At 45.3% G+C, this 18397-nt stretch overlaps 1 protein-coding gene across 1 annotated transcript in view; it reads right to left on the minus strand.

The window, feature by feature from the left end:
- Positions 1-18397, minus strand: part of FNTB (farnesyltransferase, CAAX box, subunit beta) — a 46678-nt gene that overhangs the window by 13274 nt on the left and 15007 nt on the right. The window contains exons 3-5 of the mRNA XM_077262458.1: positions 11857-11929; positions 9215-9306; positions 4843-4989 (exon numbers count right to left, since the gene is read on the minus strand). Coding sequence (XP_077118573.1) covers positions 4843-4989; positions 9215-9306; positions 11857-11929 — 312 coding nt within the window. The remainder of the gene's footprint in view (positions 1-4842; positions 4990-9214; positions 9307-11856; positions 11930-18397) is intronic.

Raw genomic sequence — 18397 nt, forward strand, 5'->3', positions numbered from 1 at the left:
GTACACCCCACCGACCGGCACTAAGTTAATCAGTTAGTGAGAAAGCAACATGTAAAAGAGAAACAAAACATACAACTCAAATTCTAACAACAGTAACCAAAGCTGCTAAACATAGGAGGGTGCTGGGTCCCCCAATGAAGGCTCAGAGAAACAGATTTTAAGGTAATAAAAAAATCCTGTTTTCTCCATCGCTTCATTGGGGGACCCGGTATGCCTCCAAAATTGTCATCCGGATCCAGAGAGCAATTGTTGTCCTAGAGGTCGAAAGGCCTCTGCGCACACCTCTGGGGAATAAGTCTGTCTTACGAAAGGGGGGGCGCGTGCGCCACCCCGTGGGGAAAAGTTCTGACCTGAAAAACGAGGAAAAATCCTTCTGCAAAAAACGATGGGCAGCACTGACACCTGGTCCTTTAGTGACTGAGAATTCTGGTGGCAGACCGGCCCTTAGGACAGCCTCCAGGGGCCGTCAAAGAGAAGAATGGACTACTAATGCAAACCAAGACCTCCTGGGCCAATCCGATGCTATTAGCGTGACCGGCGCCCCTGGAGACAGGGATTCGAAAACGATGGACAGGCTTTTCTGAGCTCGGTAGAAGAACGAAGTCTTGGGGAAAGTGTCATCGAGGTACAGGGAGGATGGAGGGGGGGGGGGGAAGCTGCCAGGACTGGTCCTGGAGGAACTACCGTGTGCATTATGGGAACGCCCAGAGGGGGAGAGTTTAAAGGAAACTCTCTTATCCTGGCGAGCCTGTGGCCTCTAGCTTGGTGGGAGAAAACCTCAATTGAAGAGAAACGATGAAAGGGCCAAAAGGACCGAAACTCATGCTTCAAAAGGAGGACAGCGAGGTTTGGCCTGAGGAAGGAGAGAGCTCGTCCCTACGGTGGCCTCCTTAATAAATTTGGTCCAGCTTGGAGCCAAAAAGGTTGGTAAGGGACTTTTTTTGAATATAAGTCTGCCTGCCACACTTTAACTCCTTCACGACATGCGCCGTACTAGCACTGCACATGTCGTGTGTCTCCCTTTGATGTGGGCTCCGGCGCTGATCCCACATCAAAGTCGCGACATGTCAGCTGTTTTGTACAGCTGACACATGCGCGCAATAGCGGCAGGTGGAATCGCGATCCACCCGCTGCAATTAACTAGTTAAATGCCGCTGTCAAACGCTGACAGCGGCATTTAACTACCGCTTCCAGCCATTGGGCCAGAAATGCCCGCATCGCCGACCCCCATCATGTGATCAGCGATGCGTCGGCATAACAACCAGAGGTCTCCTTGAGACCTCTATGGTTGTTGTTGCCGGCTTGCTGTGAGCGCCACCCTGTGGTCGGCTCTCATAGCAAGACTGTAATTCAGCTGCAGAGGAGCGATCTGATGATCGCTCCTATGTAGCTGAGCCGATTTATATGTGCCAGCTTCTAGCCTCCCATGGAGGCTATTGAAACATGGCAAAAGTAAAAAAAAAAAAAAAAGTGTTAAGAAAGATGGGAAAAAAAAAAAAAAAAAAAAAAAAAAAGTTTAAATCACCCCCCTTTCGCCCCATTCAAAATAGAGCAATTCACAAAAAAACCCCCACACATATTTGGTATCGCCGCGTTCAGAATCGCCCGATCAATTACAAAAATGGATCAACCTGATCGCTAAACGGCGTAGCAAGAAAAAAATTCAAAACGCCAGAATAACTTTTATTAGTCGCGACATTGTATTAAAATGCAATAACGGGCAATCAAAAGAACGTATCTGCACAAAAGTGGTATCATTAAACATGTCAGCTCGGCACGCAAAAAGTAAGCCCTCACCCGACCCGAGATTCCGAAAAATGGAAACGCTACTGGAAAATGGCGCAATTTTTTTTTTTTTTTTTAAGCAAAGTTTGGAATTTTTTTTCACCACTTAGACACCTAACATGACTAGGTTATTTTTTATCTATGAACTTGTAATGACGTGGAGAATCATAACGGCAGGTCAGTTTTAGCATTTAGTGAACCTAGCAAAAAAGCCAAACAAAAAACAAGTGTGGGATTGCACTTTTTTTTGCAATTTCACCACACTTGGAATTTTTTTCCCGTTTTCTAGTACAAGACATGGTAAAAACCAATGGTGCCGTTCAAAAGTACAACTTGTCCCGAAAAAAATAAGCTTTCACATGGCCATATGGACGGAAAAATAAAAAAAGTTATGGCTCTGGGAAGGAGGGGAGGGAAAAACGAAAACGCAAAAGGGCTGCGTCTTGAAGGGGTTAAGCCAAATGGTCCTTCGGTTGGCCACTATATTGCTGGACGCCTGAGCAGCACATGAAGCAGCGTTCAAGAGAGGCGGATACCATGTACTTCCCTGCATGAGAAATTTGGTCCGTGAGGTTGGCCAATTCCTCCGGTCGGGTTTCAGAAAGAATGCCCTGAGGGAGATGCTTAGCCCATGCAGCTATAGACCTTGCCACCCAGGTGGTGGCAAAGGCAGGGCATAATGTAGAAGAGGCCACTTCAAAGACTGACCTTGCAAAGAACTCTATGAGCCTGTCATTAGTGTCCTTGAGGGATGCTCCATCCGTAAAAGGAAGGACCGTACCGGTGGACAGTCTGGAAACTGAAGGGTCCACAGTTGGAGAAGCTGTCCAGTTCACAATGAACTCAGGGGCGAAGGGATATAGGATGCCGAGGCGTTTCCCTCTTTGGAGGAGTATGGTTGAGTTGTCCCGTTCCCTGGAAAGTACCTACTCAAATTCCCTATGAAGGGCAAAGACCTTAGGTGCTGGTCTTGACCGTCTAAACAAAACTGCCTGTACTGGGGGTTCTGTAGTGGTGTCCTTAATGTTAAAGGTCTGGTTCACCACCACAGTGAGTCTCTGGACCACGTCTCTCACGTTAAAGGCCCAGTCAGGATCCAGGTCCGAGTAATCCTTGGACAGTACATCAGAAACCGCCTTGGCTGATTCCGGAGAGGAGGATCGGGAAGAAGTAGTCAGCTGGGAGGGGCCAGTGGGAGAGACTGAGCAAGAGGAAGATCTAGAACGACGCTCCTGCCTACATACCTTACGGCCCCTGTTGGTAGGCACAGCCGTTAAGTCTTGCAATCCGCTGGCGACTGCAAAGGGAAGGACAGGCAGTCAATAATGGACACCAGGGTCTGCGACACCTTGGTGAGGTCTGCCAGACTGTGACAGAGAGGAGGCCCACACTGATGTAGAAGGACCACTATCACAGGGAGCAGTAGGGGACTCCTGGGTAGCAGGCACAGGAAGAGCAGACAAAGTGCATAATAAGAGTAGAAGAAGAAGAGGCAGGCGGGTGAAAGCGATCTCCATTAGGATTAGGCATGATAAACAGAAGAGCCACTAACTAATGCAAGAAGGTTAGCGGACAGAAAGATATATGTTGAGGAGAGTGTCAGGCTGCAGAGCAGAGCTACTCACAGTAAGATGCAGGTCCTGAAGTCTGCTTCCAGGCTGTAAAACAGTAATCTGAAGGCCCTGAAGACTACTTCCATGCTGCAAGAGGAGATTCCGAGTTCCCTGCAGAGATGGTGCCACGTTCTGGGTCCAGATGCTGGCAAATGGCAACCGCATGGAGGAAAAGGAGGACCCACAGAGGAAAAGTGTGCGCAGAATACGTGTCACTGAGGAAAAAGAAGGGGGCGTGACACGGATAACCGCAGGAACTAAGAGGAGGGGGCGTGACAGCGATGGGCAGAAGAAAAAAACCCGCCCGAAGTTGCCGGGAGGTGGAGCTAAACGCCAAAAACAGAAGTGAAGCCAGTGACGGGCAGGAGAAAAGCCCGCCAAAAAGGTTTGGAAGAGGGGGTGGAGCTAACCGCCGAGACAAGCCCACGCTGAAGCCAGGGCCTAGATTTAGAAAAGGCGGCTGCCGAGACAGGATAGTAGCTTGGAAGCCCAGAAATTACCTGTAAGGTAACCCTGCGCCCCCAATGTAGCTAGAATTAAGAGGGATACAGGCCCTATATACACCAAAAAACGGTCTATACCCAGAATAAAGCTCTAGGGATAACGCCCTGCGCCCATACCCAATTCAAGAACCCTATTTGGGGGGCAGAAAGATCTTGCCCTTCCTTCCATTCTTCATCCCTGTTTTCATTTCCTCTTTATCTTCTTCCTTAACATCTTCATCATCTTTCTCTTTACCAAAGTTTTCTCCTCTGTCACCTCTGGACCGGAAACCTGATGAAAGAAGAGAGGAGATGTACCGTTCTATCCTGAAAAAGAGACCTTAGTTAGACACCCGAGAGTCTTGTGGGACGTCCGTGCCTCCTGAAACTGACAGGCTCCAGTGGGCGAGTGGGTAGGAGACGGGGGCCAGGACTAGTGATCGGATCACCTAAACCTTCTTCATGCATTAGGGGTTGGGGTCCTGCTGGCTAGAGATATGAGAATACGGGGTGGCAGTACACGCCGTACTCGGTCTCTAAGCGGGAGTACAGTGTGACTGTTCACACTGTATCCCTCCAGAGGTAAAGGAGAAGATCCATCTGATAAAGAAGACACGTTACAGGAAAACGATCAAAACCAAGGTAGATATGGATCTAGTGAAAGACCCGTGTCCACTTCCTACCGACACCAAGCTAAACTGATTAACCTAGTGCCAGTCAGTGGGGTGTACACTGCAAAGGAGGCGCTAACCTTTTTGTGCATAGTGTCAGCAGCATACACCCATGGTTTCCTGTGTCCCCCAATGAAGCGATCGAGAAATAGCAATTTAATTGAGCTGAGGGGGGGTTATGGATGAATACCAAGCATGCCAGGAGCATCCTGCCCAAAAGTTTGGACCCAACTCCTGCAAATCATTGGGTCACTTGCATGATATCCTTGACAGCTTTTTAACAAGACATACCTATTAATGACATCGTAAGCTTCTTCAGTCCCAATGGTACACAGAGCATTGACTGCTGCATAAGTAGGAGCAAGATGAGGCTGCTGGCAGGGACCACCTCCAAAACCACCAGTAGGAGCCTGGCACCGTGCTAGAAACTGGCAAACACTATGGCACAAAAATAAGAAATAAAATTGGTAGGTAGAGGTTTATGAGAGTCATGTGGAATGAAGACAGTAATTAAGTAAAAGTTAAAAAAAGCTCAGCAAGGAGGATTATATACAAATTGAATACACTGCTGCCTGCAACATCCTTCAGCATGACCTGTTTGGCAGTGGGTCAGTAATGGTGTGGGGTGGCATTTCTTTGTAGGGCCGCACAGCCCTCCATGTGCTCGCCAGAGGTAACCTGACTGCCATTAGGCACCGAGAGGAGATCCTCAGACCCCTTGTGAGACCATATGGTGGTGCGGTTGGCCCTGGGTTCCTCCTAATGAAGGACAATGCCAGACCTCATGTGGCTGGAGTGTGTCAGCAGTTCCTGCCTGATGAAGGAGTCATTGAAACTATGGACTGGCCCGCCAGTTCCCCAGACCTGAATCCGATTGAGCACATCTGGGACATCATGTCTCACTCCATCCACCAATGTCATGTTGCACCACAGACTGTCCAGGAGTTGGCGGATGCTTTAGTCCAGGTCTGGGAGGCGATCTCTCAGGAGACCATCCACCACCTCATCAGGAGCATGCCCAGGTGTTGTGCCTGTATGACCTCCCTACTGTACATGGAGGCCACACACAATACTGAGCACTTTTCCTTGTCATGAGGCATTTCCACTGAAGTTGGATCAGCATTACAAATCCTGACCTCCATAGGATATTCATTTTGATTTACATTGATAATTGTTATGTTTTATTGTTCTGAACACATTCCACTATATAATGAATAAAAATTTGCAACTGGAATATTTCAGAGATATCTAGGATGTAGTATTTTAGTGTTCCCTTTATTTTTTTGAGCAGTGTATATACAATATATCCATTGAAATTTCTGCCACAATAGCAGAAATCCACGCAATGAGATACCGTATATACTCGTGTATAAGCCGAGTTTTTCAGCACTTTTTTGTGCTGAAAACGCCCCCCTCGGCTTATACATGAGTCATTGTCCCAGAAGACAGTGAGGGAGAGGTCACAGAGGCAGGAGCCGACGGCTGCAGCTAAAGATTGTGCCCGCTGCTAAGAGAAATGAATATTCACTGCACTGGCAAATATTCATTTCTCTTACAGTTACAGCCACCCGTTTCCACGGGTGCCCGCTCATTTAGGTAATGAATATTCACCTCTCTCCACTCCCATAGGCGTGGAGACAGAGGTGAATATTCATTCCCTTAATTAGCAGGGACATGTGATCGCTCGGCTGCAGGAGTTGCTGGCCCCGGAACAAGATGCTGCGAGGGCACGCAGAAAAGCCAAGTAGGATGTTTTTTTTAAATGCTTTTCTCATGGGAACTACTCATGCAAGGATAGGAATGAGGAATAAGGAGCCATGCAGACAAAGGATGGGGATAAGGGGACAATGCATACCCGGCTTATACTCGAGTCAATACGTTTTCCCAGTTTTTTGTGGCAAAATTAGGTGTCTCGGCTTATACACGAGTATATACGGTAATTTGCCTGCCTGGTGTCAGTGTCAAGAAAACCACTAGAGTTGAGCAAAAAGCTCCTCCTAGCTGCCGCCATCCCCAGGGCCTCTTCCGATTCGTCGGCCAGGGACCATGTCATACATGTGTCACACGGCAATGAACGTGGTGCGCCAGGCGTACTGATCAGAATGATTACAGATTCATACATTGTACATCACTGTGTGCAGCGGTGAAAGCTATTTCATACAAATGCCCTTGTGCAAATAAAAAGAACCAGGTTATGAATCTTATATAAACTCATTTTTCATGATATTCAAGGCAGAGAAACAGTTCAGGGACAAGTTGCTATGAGAACTGTTATTCCTATAGCTTTGCAGATGAAAGCTCTGGCTTCTGCAGCCCGTGAGCATCTGTACAGCTTCATATCCTCCGCATGCAACCTTAAAGAGAACCTGTCATCGGCAACTAATAACATGTATGTAAAGGTGCTTTAATGCTGAGTCAATACGTAGTTAGATTTCTGCAAAATGCATTTGTACAAGAAAGGTATGCCAATGAGCTGCAAGTGCATTGGAAGGACATTGCACTTGCAGCTCTCCTGCCTCTCTGCCTATTCAGGGCACTGAAACAGGAGTGACCTGTCAGAGACAAGAGGCAGGCAGCGAATAGGAAGAGGCAGGAGAAGTGTGAGAGCAGTGCCCACCCCCAAAATTGCACCTCATTAGCATACAGCTTCAACTATGAATTTATCCAAAAACATCAAAATGCTCCAATACCTTATATTTCCTTATTTCTCCCACACTCTGTACTAAAAATGCTGCTTCAGCTGCTTTGTCCATGCACTTTGAGTAGCTGTTTTGAACTGCAGATCTAGAAAATCTCACTCACTGTGTAAACTTCTCTGCTCCTTCCCCATTCTCTACCACTATTTATAAATGCCCACCTTGTCTGAGCATGGTGGGGGGGAGCAGAGAAGTTCACATAGGACATGGGTATTTGCTAGTTCTGAAGTTCATAATAGCTACTCTAAGTGCAGGAACAAGGCAGTTGAAACAGCACTTTCTTGGGAAAAAAATGAAGCAAGATATGATAATGGAGTGTATTATAAAGATTTAGAACTTTGCAAAGACTGATCAATAACTCAATTTAAAAAAGGTTTAGTTACTTTTCAACAGCTTAAAAACTTAAGTAATGTGATGTATTGACAAAGTGATTCAACTACTTATACACAGATATAACATGACAGTCTGTATTATAATCCTCAGATGCATTCACAATTTGCCAGTTTTCACAGCTGAAAGTTGCACAGTGGAGTCTTTACACCCAGCAATATATACTAATCTGATGTACAAAAAACTATTGCACTGTATTTAGAAGCCCGGTTAAGGCTAGTTTCACACTAGTGTTTGCAGCAGCTGCGGACTTCCTCCGTGAAGCCCTGCCCTCGGCCGCACCTCCGCCTATTTCCGCAAGCGGCCTGTGTACCTATAGTTAACATTAGGTACGCAGGTCGTGCCGCAGTATGCGGATGCTTCCGCATGCGTCGTTTTGACCATGCGGTGACCAGCGTACAACGCAGCTTGAAGCAATTTTTTTTCTTTTCCGCATTGTCAAAACGACGCATGCGGAAGCATCCGCATACTGCGGCACGACCTGTGTACCTAATGTTAATGATAGGTACACAGGCCGCATGCTGGCCGCATGCGGAAATAGGCGGAGCTAGCAGCGGAGGTGCGGCCGAGGGCAGGGCTTCACGGAGGAAGTCCGCAGCCCTCCGCAGCTGCTACAAACGCTAGTGTGAAACTAGCCTAAGAGGTTACGGATTTGAAGCAGCACTCCTCCTATCATAATTTTTATCCTATAATCATATTATATAGCACTGTGTTCTTAGAATTGCTCATTTTGCCTTTCTACCCAGCTAATTCTTCTTTTTTCCATTAGCGCTATGACATCACGTGATAAACAACTGACTAGCTGAAGCCTTCTAAGCTCTATGTAAAAACAGGTGGTCAATTTTTCAGGGACAAGAGACTTCCTGTTTCTACATACACTAGAGAATGGAAGAATTTGCTGGGCAGAAAGGCAAAATGAGCTATTGTAAGTAGACAGTGCTACAGGATGACTGCAATTTACTAAAAAGATTAAAACTTTGATGGCTGTGCTTCTTTAACAAACAAACAAACTTGCTGACTGTATCCAAAGACAACCAGTATGAAACGTCAATGAAACGTTATCTCTAAAAGAGTATATTCACATGTCGCAGATTTGTCAAATGGGTTGTCCAGGCTTGGGGTTCAAGTCTGCCGTTACTATGTGACTGCAGACTTGTGAGTCCTCAGAATTCTCTGGTACCAGGAGAGAGCAGGGTGATACGTGACCGCAAGTTTACGATTTGCATACTAACGGCTACATGCCAACTAGACGTGTGCAGCATCGCTTAATGCAAGTGACACATCTAGTCAGATCGCATACTTGTGGTCATGCGTACTTCCGCTCGCAGAGAATCCTGACAACACGTACTGTGAGGATTCAAAAGTTGTCAATCACATATGGTAACTGCAGATTTGAGCCCGAATCTTAACAAATTTTTGTCGGAGGCTGAAAATTGGCTCCAATCTTCAAGTTCCAGTCAGAGGAATCATACACTTATGTAACAAAAATGTCGAACACTTAACGTAACTAGAGGACCCTAAAACCAGAGAAAATAATCAGATCCTGTGGTTAGGAAGATAATAAAACCAACGCTCACCTTGATGCTACAGATTCAGGGATGGGTTCATCTAATAAGGTTAGACTATGCACAATCCAATAACACAGCCAGGGTCGGCTGGCATCTAGGCACTGCAACGAGAGGATTAAAAAAAAAAAAAAGTGATGTAGATGAGCTGGGCTTAATCATATAAATAAGCGACACATTATTTACGTGTAAGGCTCTGGTCACACGTCCATCTTCCGTTATAGGATCAGAGAGGTAGCAAAAAGGGCCCGGTTTGGGCATGAATTCTAAGTGATACAAAATAAAAAAGGAGGGGGTCCACTGATTATTATGGTCTCCCTCTGGTTTCCGTTTTTAAAACATAAGAATAAGTGCAGTATGCACAACTTTTCTTCAGTTCTAAAGAGTGACACATAACGGAACCCAGATAATCATAAGAGAGGTTCCTCGGCATTAGCAAACAGATGCATTTTGGGCATAAATTATTGCTACATAATAGGTTTATGGGGTACACTATCCTTAAAGGGATATGTCACCAGACCACGAGTCCAACGATGTATCACTTAGGCTGGTTTCACATTTGCGTCTGTGCGCGCAGCGTTTGAGCCGCATACATCCACATGCGTACATATATTTAACATGGTGTACGCATTTGCGTACACATACGTCTTTTCGCGGTGTGAGGCTGGGAGCGGCGAACGCAACATGTTGCATTTTTGGAGGCGTCAAAAATACGTCAAGTATGCGCGGGCATCCGCATGAGTGCGTTAAAAAAAAAAACGCATTACTGTCTATGGGAAGGCATGCATACCCATGTCCTTGTGTACACATGCGTTCGATACGCTTGCATAATTCGGACTGCGCATGTCCAGGAACTGATTGAGACAAGCCCTCCTGGAAATATCGAACGCATGTGCATAAAAAACTCAAACGCAGACAAAAAATGCATGCACACGCAGCGTTTTTTTGCTGTCATGCGTAAGCTGATGCAGATAAAAAAAAACGCAGCGTAAACGTGTTTGCAGATGATACGCTGCGCACATATACGCAAATTTGAACTTAGCCTTAGCTTTATTGGATGCAACCATTCTGACACCGTTTTTAAAATTAGCAATACAGCAGAGCTGAGAAAGGTAACACCGCCAATACCAGGCTCTGTATATAGAAATTGTTTATTGACAGCGAGCTGCTTATCACAGGGGCGAAGTCGAACTAGGGTTCATGTGCAACTAGTCGGAGCAATAATAATCACTAGGTACTCTCTGTTTATTGATCAATAAAGACGGTTTAAAAAAAAAATAATAATCACTAGATGATTAATGCTTCAGTCTAAGTAAAACACCACACAAACTGACGTGACACATCGTTGAGTTCAGCGTTTTAACCCCTACATCAGTGTTCCCCAAGTCCGGTCCTCAAGAGCCACCAACAGGTCATGTTTTCAGGATTTCCTTAGTATTGCACAGGTGATAATTGCATCACCTGCACAGGCAAGCATTCAATGACCTGTGCAATACTAAGGAAATCCTCAAAACATGACCTGTTGGTGGCTCTTGAGGACCGGAGTTGGGGAACACTGCCCTACATCATGCCATCCTCCGATTACATAGCAAAAACCTGCTTACAGATTCCCGTTAGGAGACCATCAATCTGGCACGGAGATTTATGGTCCATGCAAAGCTCCCTGGGAATTAGCCTCTTGACAGACAAAAAGGACAGGGTCTCTAGCGCCTATTGGATGGTAGCAATTCTTGAAGTCTATATTAACCATTTAAAAATATTTCCAAATCACTTAGGGTATAAAGCCAAACCAAAATCTTCTCCAAAAAGAAAGAACATCCATTTGCAGACAGCAGTTTTGGGGTTCATGTTAAACATAACATAAAGGAGAGATTAAAATGCAACTGTACTGTCACCGAACTTTGTATAAATCAATAGTACAGAAAAATAAGATAAACTTTATAAGATCGAGAAATTAACTGATCTCACTCATCAGCCTCTTCTCCCCCTTCCCCCATCCACCTGAACTTGTCATGCACTCTGAAACAAACAGCTCAAGTCCATCTTGCTCAGACAAAACTGAAATGCAGGCCCCTTGTAGTGTCATGTAACACAGGGTATTACACTCTACTGAGAGAAGGAGGGGTAAAAGGAGTGAGGAGCAGGGAGAGGAAGCAGGCAGAGGAAGACACAAAGATCATGGTGAACTTTCTAAATTGTCTTTTACTTCAGCCCAGAGCAGATTTACATAAGATAACTGAGCTCTGATGTATAACATCCTCACGTTATTGTTGCTTGTGGCTAAAAAATGAATTTAAAGCAGGAATCCCTCTCGGTGAATGGCAGACATCATATTAGCTAGTCTAATACTCCCTGGCACCAAGTGGATTGCAAATTAAAGATAGACCATGCATGAGGGATAAACTGATGAAAATGCAGGATACAAATTATGTAATGGCCAGATATAGTGCAATTAACTACTCCTTAGACACTTCATCCCAGCCAGTCTTCCATTTTGCACTCAACCCAAAAAGCTGTCTGGAAACAGGAAATCTTCTTAAGAAGATTTTGGTTTGACAGGCAGTCCCTGCATGTGTTGCAGCTGTCGAACAGATGAGAAGACAGGCTACATTGGAGGTAGCCTATACTAGTTACCTTTATTAGGTTGTCCGTACCTCATATGATTCCGATAGCTGCTGTAAGCCTTTTCGCAGGTAATGTGAATGGAGCTCTCTCTCTAGGACAATTCTAAAAAGAAAAAAAAGAAGGAAGATAACAGCAATGGGCACAGACATGGGACATAGTGAATGGCCACACTGTTGGAATCTAAAAAGTTATCCGATAAATTTGTTTAGCTGCAAAGTTGCGACCAATTCACCATTAACCCACAGTGTTCTTGTAAATAACAAGATATGCCGATATAATATATTATAAAGCTATGTGTGCACGTTGTGTATTTGCTTGAATTTCTGCAAGGTTTCTGCATCTCTTGGCAGGAAAAACACTGCAGCAAAAAGTGCGTTTTTGCACAGCAATGATTGCTTTTTTGAGCTGAATAAAGATATTTAAAAAACAAAAAAAGTTTTGTGATGTAACTTCTTGGCTCAACACCACCTTTTTCATACTGATGCAGTAGCATCAGGGTAATGGGATTAGGGCATGGTGTCAGCAGCTGTCATTGACACCTAGCTCTAGGCTTAAGGTACCTTCATACACAGCAACTTTACAACGAGAACGACAACGATCCGTGACGTTGCAGCGTCCTGGATAGCGATCTCGTTGTGTGTGACACGCAGCAGCGATCTGGATCCCGCTGTGATATCGCTGGTCGGAGCTAGAAGTCCAGAACTTTATTTGGTCGTCAGGTCGGCGTGTATCGTCATGTTTGACAGCAAAAGCAACGATGTCACCAATGTTTTACATGGAGCTAACGACCTGTGAGAACGATAAGTGCGTCACCGTTACGTCACAGGATCGCTCCTGCATCGTTCTGGAGCTGCTGTGTTTGATGTCTCTACAGCGACCTAAACAGCGACGCTGCAGCGATCGGCTCGTTGTCTATATCGCTGCAGGGTCGCTGAGTGTGACGGTACCTTTAGTAATGAAAAGGTGTCAGTCAGACACCATCATTACTAATGGTACCTTCACACTGAACGATATCGCTAGCGATCCGTGGTGTTGCAGCGTCCTGGCTAGCGATATCGTTGAGTTTGACAGGCAGCAGCGATCAGGATCCCGCTGTGCCATCGTTGGTCGGAGCAGAAAGGCCAGAACTTTATTTCGTCGCTGGATCTCCCGTAGACATCGCTGAATCGACGTGTGTGACGCCGATTCAGCGATGTCTTCACTGGTAACCAGGGTAAACATCGGGTTACTAAGCACAGGGCCGTGCTTAGTAACCCAATGTTTACCCTGGTTACCAGCGTAAACGTAAAAAAAAAAAAAAAAAAACACTACATACTTACATTCCGGTGTCTGTCCCCCGGCGCTGTGCTTCTCTGCACTGTGTAAGCGCCAGCCGGCTGGAAAGCAGAGCACAGCGGTGACGTCACCGCTGTGCTTTCCGGCCGGCTGGCACTTACACAGTGCAGAGAAGCACAGCGCCGGGGGACAGACACCGGAATGTAAGTATGTAGTGTTTGGTTTTTTTTACGTTTACGCTGGTAACCAGGGTAAACATCGGGTTACTAAGCGCGGCCCTGCGCTTAGTAACCCGATGTTTACCCTGGTTACCAGGGGACTTCGCATAGTTGGTCGCTGGAGAGCTGTCTGTGTGACAGCTCTCCAGCGACCACACAGCGACGCTGCAGCGATCGGGATCGTTGTCTAGATCGCTGCAGCGTCGCTAAATGTGACGGTACCTTAAGTCGGTAAGTAAACACACACACACAAACAAACACAGTCACCAACCTATGTAGGAGCGTTGACAGAACAAATGTACATAGGATGTAACCAAACAGCAACGGTTAATTTTAAAGAAAAAAAATAAAAAATTGCGTGGGCTCCCATGAAATTTTCATAACCAGCAGAGGGAAAGCCGATGGATGAGGGCTGATGTTAATATTCTGGGAAGGAGCCAATAGCCATAAAGGATCCAAGGCTATTAATATCAGCTCACAGCTGTTTGCTTAGTCTTTACTGGCTATTTTACAGGGGGACCCCAGGAAAAAAAAAATTATTGGTTAGCTTTTATAAGGGCACCCTATGTCGAAGGCTAGGCAAACAGATGCAGACTGATAACCTCTTTCCGACATTTGGCGTTAATAGTACACCCACGTTGGAATCCCTCCCTTTGATGTGGGCTCCAGCAGTGAGCCCACATCTTTCCTGGCACGTCAGCTGTTTTGAACAGCTGACATGCACCTCTAACAGCCGTGGGTGGAATAGCGATCCACCCGTGGCTGTTAACCTGTTAAATGCTGCTGTCAATCCCTGACAGCAGCATTTAACTCGTGCTTACTGGAAGCGCGCAGGAAATCCCGCCCATCGGTAAGGCAGGTTTCACATTAGCGTTTTGAGGAGCTGCGGACTTCCTCCGTGAAGCCCCGCCCTCGGCCGCACCTCCGCCTACTTCTGCATGCGGCCTGCGTACCTATGTTTAACATTAGGTACGCAGGTCGTGCATCTGTATGCGGATGCCTCCGCATGCGTCGTTTTGACGATGCGGCGACCAGCGTAGGACGCAGCTTGTAGCAATTTTTTTTTTCTCCGCATCGTCAAAACGACGCATGCGGAAGCATCCGCATAGAGCGGCACGACCTGCGTACCTAATGTTAAAGATAGGTACGCCGGCCGCATGCAGTAGACGGAGCTAGCGGCCGAGGGCGGGGCTTCATGGAGGAAGTCCGCAGCCCTCCGCAGCTCCTCCAAACACTAGTGTGAAACTAGCCTTACCCCATCACGTGATCGCGGGTCACTGATGGGTTGGCATCACAACCAGAGGTCTCCAGCAGACCTCTATGGTTGTCATAGCTGAATATAATATAAATATTTTTTTTATTTTAAATATAATATATATATTAATATACATACTGTGGTGTGACTGGTGGTCGCATGGTTAATGGGAGGTATGTGTCACAGGGATGGATGCTCCCTGCGATGCAACCCGGAGTATTTTGTCTTTAGTGCACGTGAGCACTAAAGATATCATTTAGTGCACCTGGGTCCGGGTTGCGGGTAGCTATGAGAGATGGGAGGGTCTGGCTACCCACATGCCTCACCTCTGGGTGAGGGTGCTTACTGTACCCTTTTTCCCTGCGGGAAGTGCAGGAGGTTGAGGACCTGCAGTGATGTCATGATCATGTGACCAATGCATATGATGTTATGTGTGGTTACAGGCTACCTAAAGGAGGAGTGTTTAGCTGCACATGGTAGTGAGTGTTTGGGAGTCTGCAAGTGTGGACAGACTTCCATGTGTCCCGGCTGGAAACTACAGAAAGACCGTGTTGAGGCTTCAGACAGAGTCTGTGTGCTGGACATAGCACCGCCTGTGTGCCCCCAGACATGAGAGAGCGGAACTCTACTATGGACATTGAGGATTTATCTGTCTGATGTAAGACTGTTTACCGTTTTGTTGCTGCCTTGGTGGTTTATGGAGCAAATAAACCCACATGGACATTGAAGAGAATGTGCCTCCTGTTTCCTCCTACGCATCTGAGTGAGTACAATCCTTTACAATACATACACATTAAATATATATATTTTTTAAATAAAATTTAAAATACATATATTTTTTTACAAATCACCCCCCCTGAATTTGGGCCATTCAAAATAAAAAAAAAAAAAAAAAAAAAAAACACAACATACATACACATATTTGGTATTGCCACATCGGGAATCGCCTGATCTATCAATATAAAAAATTAACCCGAAAAGTTTGGATTTTTTTCACCACTTAAATAAAAAAGCCTAGACATGTTTGGTGTCTATGAACTCGTAATAACCTGGAGAATCATAATGGCAGAGCAGTTGTAGCATTTAGTGAACACTGTAAATGAATATCGCTGGCAGCCGGGTAGAGCGATCACATCTCCCGATGTGATTGTTCTATACGAACGATCACCGTAGACACCAGAGATTACAGGGACTGGTGAGTACAGGTCCTTCTCAAAAAATTAGCATATAGTGTTAAATTTCATTATTTACCATAATGTAATGATTACAATTAAACTTTCATATATTATAGATTCATTATCCACCAACTGAAATTTGTCAGGTCTTTTATTGTTTTAATACTGATGATTTTGGCATACAACTCCTGATAACCCAAAAAACCTGTCTCAATAAATTAGCATATTTCACCCGACCAATCAAATAAAAGTGTTTTTTAATTACAAACAAAAAAACCATCAAATAATAATGTTCAGTTATGCACTCAATACTTGGTCGGGAATCCTTTGGCAGAAATGACTGCTTCAATGCGGCGTGGCATGGAGGCAATCAGCCTGTGACACTGCTGAGATGTTATGGAGGCCCAGGATGCTTCAATAGCGGCCTTAAGCTCATCCAGAGTGTTGGGTCTTGCGTCTCTCAACTTTCTCTTCACAATATCCCACAGATTCTCTATGGGGTTCAGGTCAGGAGAGTTGGCAGGCCAATTGAGCACAGTAATACCATGGTCAGTAAACCATTTACCAGTGGTTTTGGCACTGTGAGCAGGTGCCAGGTCGTGCTGAAAAATGAAATCTTCATCTCCATAAAGCATTTCAGCCGATGGAAGCATGAAGTGCTCCAAAATCTCCTGATAGCTAGCTGCATTGACCCTGCCCTTGATGAAACACAGTGGACCAACACCAGCAGCTGACATGGCACCCCACACCATCACTGACTGTGGGTACTTGACACTGGACTTCAGGCATTTTGGCATTTCCTTCTCCCCAGTCTTCCTCCAGACTCTGGCACCTTGATTTCCGAATGACATGCAAAATTTGCTTTCATCAGAAAAAAGTACTTGGGACCACTTTGCAACAGTCCAGTGCTGCTTCTCTGTAGCCCAGGTCAGGCGCTTCTGCCGCTGTTTACCTGGGGAATGCGGCACCTGTAGCCCATTTCCTGCACACGCCTGTGCACAGTGGCTCTGGATGTTTCCACACCAGACTCAGTCCACTGCTTCCTCAGGTTCCCCAAGGTCTGGAATCGGTCCTTCTCCACAATCTTCCTCAGGGTCCGGTCACCTCTTCTCGTTGTACAGCGTTTTCTGCCACATTGTTTCCTTCCAACAGACTTACCATTGAGGTGCCTTGATACAGCACTCTGGGAACAGCCTATTTGTTGAGAAATTTCTTTTTGGGTCTTACCCTCTTGCTTGAGGGTGTCAATGATGGCCTTCTTGACATCTGTCAGGTCGCTAGTCTTACCCATGATGGGGGTTTTGAGTAATGAACCAGGCAGGGAGTTTTTAAAAGCCTCAGGTATCTTTTGCATGTGTTTAGAGTTAATTAGTTGATTCAGAAGATTAGGGTAATAGGTCGTTTAGAGAACCTTTTCTTGATATGCTAATTTATTGAGACAGGTTTTTTGGGTTATCAGGAGTTGTAGGCCAAAATCATCAGTATTAAAACAATAAAAGACCTGACAAATTTCAGTTGGTGGATAATGAATCTATAATATATGAAAGTTTAATTGTAATCATTACATTATGGTAAATAATGAAATTTAACACTATATGCTAATTTTTTGAGAAGGACCTGTATATGGTGGTTTATTTATTTATTTTTTCACATTTTTTCTAGGAGACAAGGACATCGGGGGATTTGGTATTAGGCGAGTATTTTTTTTTTTTTTTTAATTTTTAGATGTAATTTTTTTTTTTTTTTAACTGATCACAGGTGCCGGGTGATGAAACTGTCTCCCAATAGCGGCACCTGCCGTCACTGTTGTCAGTGACAGCAGATGTAGCTCGATGGGAGCAATCGTCTCATCAGGCCATGCCTGCTGACCTGCTGTAAGCTTTCTACCACGGGTCGCAGTCATAGCTGCGGGGTTACACAGATATCTGACAGCGCGACACCACAGCGATCTAACCGACGGTCTTAGGCTAGGTTCACGTTAGCATTTTTGTGCGCAGCGTTATCATCTGCATGCGCAAAAGCATGCTTAAGCCTGCTCATCATCTTGAGCATGACGCAAACAAAAATGCATGTGCATGCGTTTAAATGCATTTGGGTTTTTTATGCACATGGTGGAGGCGGTGACATCATTTTCTGGACATGCGCAGTCTAAAGTACACATGCGTATCGAACGGATGCGTACCAATGCGTTCCCATAGACAGTAATGCCTATTTTGATGCAATCATCTGCATGCGGACGATTGCGCAATATTTGACGCCTCAAAAAAAACATATTGCGTTCGCCGGACACCGTCGCACACCGCATGCGTACGCATCCGCATGCAAAAACATGTCCCTGCCTACACAATGTTAAAGATACTCAATATAGAAGTCATCAAGCACAATATAACACTGTGCCCAAGAGTGGATAACTATCACTCTCCCAAAGTAAACACTAAAACAAGGTGAATAAGAAGGACTACTCCCAGAAATAGTATATACAAAGAAATGGAGTATACACAATGTCCCACCAATCATGATAAAAATAATATTTTATTGAAACAAATCATGTGTACAAATAAATTCAATCTACATAGTAATAAAAATAAAAAAAAACAGGAGGTAAAGGAAAACTGGGGATAAACTAGGGAAGGAGTGGGAGGTCAAA

Source organism: Ranitomeya variabilis, chromosome 1 (assembly GCF_051348905.1).
Source record: "Ranitomeya variabilis isolate aRanVar5 chromosome 1, aRanVar5.hap1, whole genome shotgun sequence".
NCBI classification, from domain to species: Eukaryota; Metazoa; Chordata; class Amphibia; order Anura; family Dendrobatidae; genus Ranitomeya; species Ranitomeya variabilis.